This window comes from Eptatretus burgeri, chromosome 13 (assembly GCF_056783735.1).
Source record: "Eptatretus burgeri isolate ZD-2024b chromosome 13, Ebu_testis_v1, whole genome shotgun sequence".
Classification (NCBI taxonomy): domain Eukaryota; kingdom Metazoa; phylum Chordata; class Myxini; order Myxiniformes; family Myxinidae; genus Eptatretus; species Eptatretus burgeri.
The window spans coordinates 21,871,322-21,880,573 of record NC_140973.1 but is presented as its reverse complement, the minus strand read 5'-3'; the positions used below and the strand labels follow the sequence as shown (position 1 = coordinate 21,880,573).

Genomic DNA, 9,252 nt, shown 5'->3' with positions numbered 1-9,252 from the left:
AGAAATTTATTAACAGTCCCGAAATGTAGTTCACCTTACTGCTGTCAGAGAAGCAGCAATAAAGCTGGCATGGGAACAAGGATCGATCTTCGAGTTTGTTATGATCATTTCATCAGCAAGTGCTTGGCGACATCATCATCAATCAAGTCTGTAAATGGCACATAGGTCGTAACCCTAAGCACATCGAACATGGTGGTAGTCATTTGAAAAAGTAGAGCTGATTGACAGTTTGCTGTGGGGACTATGGAGAGCCATATCAAGAGTGGATGAACCAAGAACATGGACAGATGTGCTATGAGACCATGGAGCACTTAGGGCAAACTGGGAGTTCCAAGGGGCCAGAAGATTGAGGATTCGTTCTGTCAAAACTTGCTTAAAAATTTGAGTGATCGGGGTTTGGGATGGAACATCCTTACAACTGTTCAATAACGGGGGTGGGAGGGGGATAAAGTGACTGTCATTACCAGTGCATCTGTGAGTCACACCATCGCATTACTACACCAATGGTACACTCATCGGGGCTCCAATTGGCTAATGATGCCCAATAGCTGTTCCCACTGGACCGATTCTCATATTTGAGTAAGAGCCTGGAACCTCTTTGCTCGTGTTTATCACAGAAGAAGTGGGGATAAAGAGCAATTCGTTTAGCTTGTGCTTTGGTGCTAATAAAGCGTAAGCCCTCCTGCACAGTCACGTGGAAAAACTGCTGTGACACACAGATCAGACCGGCACACTACCATAGAAAGATCCCTACCTCTTTCTTTACCTTCTCACATCGCAAAGCATGCTTCTCCGAACTGTTTTGTTGATCCGTGGCACTACTTCATAGCACATGACAGTGTCAACAAAAACTCTGATGCCCTTGGGAACCTTCTATATTTCCAGGCATATGTTGTAAAATATGCAGCTTAAACTGCAAGGAATAAATGTATGTGAATGTGAGAGGCAGTTTGTTGTACAGTGGCTTGAGGATACATCAATGATATCAAAGCAATTAACTACCTCATCAAAAGCAGTACATATTATGAAACCACTCAATAAAAGGCAATACGTGTTACTGGACTTCTCTCTGCTGCCCCTTAGCTCCTTCCTTTCAATGCCAGTTAAACAATCTAAATATTAAAAACTGAATAATTTACATTCTTAATGAAAATACTTTTGGTTGAAAACTCAGTCAATGACAAAATGATTAGAAAAAAAAAAAAACAAAATAAAAAAGCTGATGAAAATGCTGAACCGAGTGCAAAGCTTTGAGCTGGATTGGATTTCAAAAGTCCCATTTGACTAAAGATCTGACTTCACAGCATGAGGAGCATATTTGGGCAAAAGTTCGTTGATGCGAGAAACAAAGTCAGACTTCTCAGCACAGCCACGACACGTCTCACCCCAAGTCTCCAGCACCTTCTTCAGCTCACGGACACGCAGTTTCTTGAGGTCCACAGATGCCAGGTCAATCTGCTTATCTGCCAAAGTTGTGGGTGGGTCAATGCATCTTTACAAGCAACTGTAAAAGTTTGAGAACAACTCGGATTTTTTCTTTCAAACTCTCTTTTCACACAACAATAGAATAGCATTTCCAACAAAGAAAGACTGAAGATCGTGATGCATTTGAAAGTTTCAATGTCAAGATGTTATGTCAAGTACGAGTACAAGAGCGCTTCAGGAAAAAACATTTCATTGTATAAATTACATTGCCGTATTTTCTGGTGTATAAACCACACCCATGTTTTTCACCCTCAAAATAAATGAATACATTGATCATTTTATTTGCTGATCTGGATATAAATACGTTTGTACATTAACTTTGTACAGAACAAAGTGACGGAGGTATCAACATGCTTGCTCCCATGTCGACTTCATTTCATCCAACAGTCTTATTCTCATTTTGAAGACGTTGAAGAGAGAGGAGAGAATAACAAGAAGTTTTTATTTTTCCATCTTATTTATTAATATTAAAAAGGGGATTTTTTTGTTCCTAGAAAAAAGGAAGAAAAGGGATTCATACCGTTATCATACATGTTTCTTGTGGATTTGTGGCCCTGAAAAGGAGCGTTTGGGTTTGATGAAGCTTTTTAGCTAAACCCGAGGAAATCCTCGTCAACGCTTTTCTCATCGAAGATGGCATGTAACTCCTTGTCCGAATCAGGGCGGGATTGAGCAGGATTTGAACTCAGGACCCTAGGATCCAAAGCCCGCCACCCTAACCATTAAGCCAACACCAGGCATATTTGTTCAGGGTCTCAGCAATAACTTGCCCACTCTTCATGTAACATCATGGGATCTTTAATGTCTACCAATGATGCAAGATGGGACGATGGTCTTAACGTCCTTCTGATGTAATAGTAATAATCTCCTTCTTAAGGCCCGGTCACACCTTGACGTTTTAGCCAGCGATGGCAACGTATTAAAATGTATGTAAAACGCTGGCTTACGTTGAACTTTTGATGTTTTTTTTTAAGATTCGGACATATTCATAACGAGTTGGTCGTATGCATAACATATTAGTAATGGACACAGAACGTTTCGTTGTGTTATAGATAACTTATACCAACGAATGCTGAACCTGTTGTCGGCCTACACAACTGATGCCCAACGATAGTCTAACTTAGGCATAGCGCGTTGCACGCATCGCCGACGATGTCGTGACGTAGCCTATTAAAAGGCTGACGCACAACGATTCGAATCATAACTGCCGTAGAAATGGAAGTGACAACATCGCGGTCACACCTTGGCGATCTTGCCAACGTATGCCGACCTAAGAAAAATGTGTCTAAAACGTTGGGGGCACGTCAAATACGGTATGAGTAAGTTTGGTATAAGTGAGTAGAACGCTAAAGTACGCTATCATACGTCGTAGTAAGTAGAGTACGTCAAGAAATTTTAAACATGTTCAAAATTTTACGACGTACTCGGCGTATGACACACGTTCCGCATGCGATGGGGATAAGTTTTACACACGATATGCGGACGCTTACACACGTCCACAAAGGCTACTTATAAGTCGAAACACGTCGCGGTAATGTCTTTTTTACGCGAAACTTATTTCTAACTTATGTTTGACGTGCTTTGAACCAATTCTTTACGTAGTCCCAACACACATCGACGTATGTAGACGTATTCCAATGACGTCTTCCGGTCGACAAAAAAAAAAAAACGAACGTGTTTCTAGCTTACAACTGCCATATAAAGACGTGTTCCCAGCGGTTTTGGGAATTGGTATATAAAATGCTGCTCATAAAAGGGGAACCCAACAGTGTTTGAGTTCCTTTTTGAGTCGATGTCCATGTCAGCAGTATCAGTATCAGTATCAGTATTAGTAGTAGTTTGTTCATGTTGGCAGTAGTAGGTGAGTGTGAGGGGGAGGGTGTGGGTTATGATGGATCGTCCTTGCGTTTAACGATTTAAATGATAAACTCAACGATTTAAATGGCTGCATCTCCACTATTGAAAGTAGACGCTTGCGCTCAACAATTGGATTTTATTTTTTTTTTTTTTTTTTTACACTCAACGACTTTTAAACGGTACCACTCAGCTATTTTCATTGTTTACAATGAACGATTTAAATTGCTGTCACTCGCCTTTGGAAATTTGAAGCGTTTCTTCTGAACGTGTTAAAACGCTCAAACTCGACTATTTTAAATAGACGCTGCCGATGGACAATTGGAATCATAGCCAAGCTAGACATCGAAGTGTGAACATCCTCGTCATGCCGAAGAAAAGTTTGAAGAATGCTGCAAATAAGTGTCCTGGCCGTGGCCGTGGACGCTGACGCAAGGACGATCCATTATACCGACGTCTTTCAGCCTATGAGTAACTTAAAAGTAACGTCTGTCGATGTGTGGCAACGATCGCGTAACGTGCCAACAACACGTTAATCATAGGTTAGAAATAAGTTTCGGGTACGCTAAACATTACCTCGGCGTGTCTCAACTTATGATCAACTTACAAGTAGCATGTGTTGACGTCTGTCAACGATCGCAGACCGTGCATACAACTTGTGGCCAGCGTAGCGGAACGTGCGAGTCATACGCCGGCATACGTCGTGAAATTTCAAGCATGAAAAAATTTGAGGACAACCGAAAAGTACAACGTTTAAAGCCAACGTACAACGACGTATGGCAGTGTTTTTCAGCGTGCTCTCAATGTTATCAAAACTTACGCATAACGTATTCAACGTGTGCCAGCGTTTTAGAAAAAAAATTCAAAAATCGGCATACGTTGGCTAAAACGTCAAGGTGTGACCGGGCCTTTAGATAACATCCCACTCATGAAACCAATGGACATCCAGCTCACCATATTTGAGGTCACATATTTGTGAGTCTTGGCTCTGCAGTCGCTCACAGACCTTCTTTGGTGGAACATGCACACTCAGAGGACGTACAATCTCTCCTATGATGCGTGTCGCCGCATCCGGGGTCGCACCAATGTAGTAACACTAAGGCAAAAGAGGAAGCACCTCTTCAACTTAAAATCATGGTAACGTCAATGTTCATTGGAAACAAAGGATCCAAACAAGCGGTTGGCAGGGGGATCACACAAACAATTATATAGAGGAAACCGACCAGCCTGTTCTCTTTGCCCGTGGCCTCGGCACAACGTCGCAACAGCTCTTTCTCCACCACCTCCGTGCTGATCTCCCCTCCAGACTCTTGCAGAGTGTTGTACAAGCGCTCCAGGAAGGTCACACACACTGAGCACAGAAAGTAGAGTCTCAAAACGCAAAGCAACTGACCATATCAGAATGAACATCACGTATCACAGCACCACCTGCGGCCAAAGGGGGCATTTTATAGGATATGTAACAAGAGCAAATTGAAATTCCATTACCAGAGTAACTTACGATTCTTATGGCTATTAAAACAAAATAAACTTTTTTTTCTGCTCAAATCAATTTTTTTTAGCTCACCTGGACATTAATCCGGTGAGCTTATGCGATCAAGCAGTGTCTGTAAGGTGAGCGAGTGAGTGCGAGTCCGTAAACACTTCAGCAATTATCGCTTGAACCAAACACACGATTTTTGATGAAACTTGGCCACGAGCTTCATATCTGATGCCTAACGAAGGTGTATTCATCGCACCAAAATCTTCACTCATTTAAGGGATTTTGACCCCCCTCTCTCCCTCCCCACCCCAAATCGGTATTTGCTCTCTTCACCGAAACTACACCACACACACACACACACACACACACACACACACACACACACACACACACACACACACACACACACACACACACACACAATGAAAGCTGACCACAACCTTCATCACCCGTGATGTACCAAAGTTTGCTCACAGCATATTAAAAAAAAAAATACTCCCGAGCAGGAGTGCCGGTCATCTCTGCCAGAGGTCAAAAGTAACTCTGTGCCAGACTGGAATAGGGGCAGTTCATAGCGAACGCAGTGAGCTTCATACTTAACGCGTGCATGTGAGAGAATAGGAAACAACAACAACAACAACACAATAACCCTGGCTATTTGGAATCCGTGTCGTTAGCTATGACCTTTTGCTTCCGGTTGTTTCTAAAGGCTGTACGGTGTATAAACACGATTGGGTTTTATTTCTATCTTGTGAATATTACTTAACGCATGCACATGAGAGAATAGGAAACAACAACAACAACAACAACAACAACAACAACAACAACAACACAATACCCCTGGCTATTTGGAATCCGTGTCGTTAGCTATGACCTTTTGCTTCCGGTTGTTTCTAAAGGCTGTACGGTGTATAAACACGATTGGGTTTTATTTCTATCTTGTGAATATTACTTAACGCATGCACATGAGAGAATAGGAAACAACAAAAACAACACAATACCCTGCCAATTGTGAATCCGTGTCGTTGGCTATGACCCTTTTGCTTCTGCTTTATTTTTGTTTCTGGTTTTTGTCATGGGGAATGATGCATGCTGGGAGATAAAGTCATCGTAGGAGACATGAAAGACCCAAATAATATCAGACATGGTGTATATTTCCTCCACTGATTTTAATAAAGATATCTCCCGCATCATCAAAAAATAATTTTTAATCGTGATTTACGTTATTTGATCGCTGATCCCGAATCCAGGCCGAAGTAACCGGAAATTGCATATACAGTTGTGAACAAGTTGTAGGTAAAGTCAGAAGAATACTACGTTCACTTCTTGTATTTATTTTTTCAGATGAGATCCTGTTCTAGGTGGTGTAGTTGTCGTTGTGAAGGTAATGTTGAGGATTATTTTTTTTTTCAGATGAGATCCTGTTCTTGGCGGTGTAGTCGTCGTTGTGAAGGTAATGTTAAGGTAATATTTATTTTTTCATAGCAAAAAGACGGTTTAATTCGATATATTTAAGAAGTGAATGCGAGAAGAATTCTACGTTAGCTTCTAGGCTTTGCCTATTCCATATTAAAGTACGTACGCTCTACTTCCGGGTTTCAAAACCACCCACCCCCCCCTCTGTATGCAGGCAAGCGACCACCCACCCACCCCCCTCTATATGCAGGCAAGCGACCACCCACCCACCCCCTCTGTATGCAGGCAAGCGACCACCCACCCACCTCTGTATGCAGGCAAGCGACCACCCACCCACCCACCCCCCTCTGTATGCAGGCAAGCGACCACCCACCCCCTCTGTATGCAGGCAAGCGACCACCCACCCCCTCTGTATGCAGGCAAGCAACCACCCACCCACCCCCTCTGTATGCAGGCAAGCGACCACCCACCCACCCCCTCTGTATGCAGGCAAGCGACCACCCACCCACCCCCTCTGTATGCAGGCAAGCGACCACCCACCCACCCCCTCTGTATGCAGGCAAGCGACCACCCACCCACCCCCTCTGTATGCAGGCGAGCGACCACCCACCCACCCCCTCTGTATGCAGGCAAGCGACCACCCACCCACCCCCTCTGTATGCAGGCGAGCGACCACCCACCCACCCCCTCTGTATGCAGGCAAGCGACCACCCACCCACCCCCTCTGTATGCAGGCAAGCGACCACCCACCCACCCACCCCCTCTGTATGCAGGCAAGCGACCACCACCCACCCCCTCTGTATGCAGGCAAGCGACCACCCACCCACCCCCTCTGTATGCAGGCAAGCAACCACCCACCCACCCCCTCTGTATGCAGGCAAGTGACCACCCACCCACCCCCTCTGTATGCAGGCAAGCGACCACCACCCACCCCCCTCTGTATGCAGGCAAGCAACCACCCACCCACCCCCCTCTGTATGCAGGCGAGCGACCACACACCCACCCCCCTCATACATCGCTAATCGCTTGCAAAGCCAGCAGTTCCTTATGAACCGATGTTTGTAAGCCATGAGGATGCAGTCCCTAGCAGTGTAATTTACCTTTTTCTTTTAATATCACAGCACGTCAATTTTGAAAATAAAAGTACAAATTGACATTCAAAACAATGTTAATGTCATAAATGAAAGTAAGTGTGCATATAAACTTGTGTTCCATTGTTTTAGTTAAATCTGACAAAAGCTTCAAATGTAATATTTGTCTCAGAGAGTTCCGGTTCTTAATTTTTTAATACGTACTTTATGAACGGCCCATACGGGGAATCAGAACGAAGTTTGAAGGGCTATAAAATCGGAACGAGAGCAAATTTCAAAAAAATGGCTCGTATTGTTCTAGATAATAATCCGTAGTATCTGAATCACTAATAACATTTGATCTCTCTTGATAAATGAGGGAGGAGATACGATTTGAAATCGACGATTTTCGCAACTTTGACAGCCTCGTGACGTTGACCTCGACCTTGGACGACCTTGAAAGTTATATCGTTGTGCACGTCTCATCGACCTCTATCCATTCCACTGTTGGTTATTTGTCTCCACTCGGTTTGATTGTGGACGGACGGACAGACAGAGAGACTGGGGTTATTAGGTCATCTCCACTGAGATGATCTAAAAAGTTAGCGTCTAGTGGGTCCTGCAGGGAATTTGAGCCCCCAAAATAGGTTTGCTCTCTTCTCTGAAACTACACACACACAATTTCAATGAAACTTGACCACAGCCTTCATCACCCGTCATGTACCAAATTTTGTTCACAGCATATTAAAATAAATAAATTAATAAATCAGGGTCTAAGGGAGTCTGTGGGGGGAGGGGGGGAGGGTTGAAGTACTGTCACTCCTGATCCAGGTGAGCTTCAGGACAGGTGGTCTTATTTTTTATTATGTGGAACAAAACTTAGTAAAAAGGATGAAAGTTTTGAGAGGTGTTCTGGTGCCTTGGAACGTTTCGTTTGTAGTGTTAACACTTCGTCGGAGCAAGGACGCAATTTTATTGCTCTGGGGTCATACACAAAGTACGTACACAAAGTACGTGACGCTTTGGGGGGGTGGGGTGGGTATTTCTTGTCCAGAGCATCAGTGTTCCGGAGGGGGGGGGCACAGTCACGTGATGCCATTACGCAATAGTGTCCGTTATGGAATCCCCATTTACACTTTGAAAGATCGAGGATCATTCTGGGAGAATATCTGAGTATGAACTGTACTTTATACATATTTTGTTCGCCATAGCTGCAATCGAAAATGGCTTTCATTCGGAATAGATAAAAGGTTATTGTGGGGGGTCGTGGTGTTGGAGTCACATATGTTTAACTTTAAGGGAGGAGTCATACGAAGCATCATCGACCGTCACAAGGCCTGGCGGATGTCAGAAAAGTTGTCACGTACGTACATTTTGTGTACGACCCCCCAATTGAGTAATGAAATCCGCTGTGAATATGACAACTGCATCGACACTTCCAAATACAAGAATGAAAAAAAAAAAAACAAGTTCCCTACCCTCACAATCACCATCCCGAAGACCACGTGACAACGACGTGAATGGGAAGAGGGACAAAAGAAGAAGAATCGTCAGCTGAAGGAGGTCTCTGTGGTAGAACATCGCACCAGGCTCACCGAGGCCGCAATTCGCTCGCGGGAGATGCTTCCACATAACTGGAAGCAACGCGCGAACTCACGGGCAAACCCCGCCCCTCTAAACCTCACTGGCGACAGCTGGCGTATTCTGATTGGCCACGAGAGAAGACGTGCGTCCGCGACGTCATGACGACATCGCCGAAATTGCTTTCATCACGTTTTCTTTTCTCCATGTTACGTGTACTGCGCTCCATCATTCTGATTACATGAAGTCAAATCGAGTGCCACAAAGGAGGGACTCGAGTATCGTCCAAGTTAAAATATAAATGTTAATTTTTTTATAAATGCACAATCGTTGTACTTTTCGATAATCATAATGATTGTGAAA

At 43.9% G+C, this 9,252-nt stretch overlaps 1 protein-coding gene across 1 annotated transcript; it reads right to left on the bottom strand.

Annotated features, from left to right (window-relative positions):
- Nucleotides 1-1,004: 1,004 nt before the first annotated feature.
- LOC147014043 (mesencephalic astrocyte-derived neurotrophic factor-like) lies at nt 1,005-9,006 on the bottom strand. Its single transcript, XM_085851630.1, has 4 exons — nt 8,787-9,006; nt 4,563-4,690; nt 4,294-4,435; nt 1,005-1,463 (listed from the first exon to the last, which is right to left on the bottom strand). The coding sequence occupies exons 1-4, from the start codon at nt 8,938-8,940 to the stop codon at nt 1,285-1,287; spliced, it is 603 nt and encodes a 200-aa protein (XP_085707756.1). The 5' UTR covers nt 8,941-9,006; the 3' UTR covers nt 1,005-1,284.
- Between the last annotated feature and the right edge of the window lie 246 nt (nt 9,007-9,252).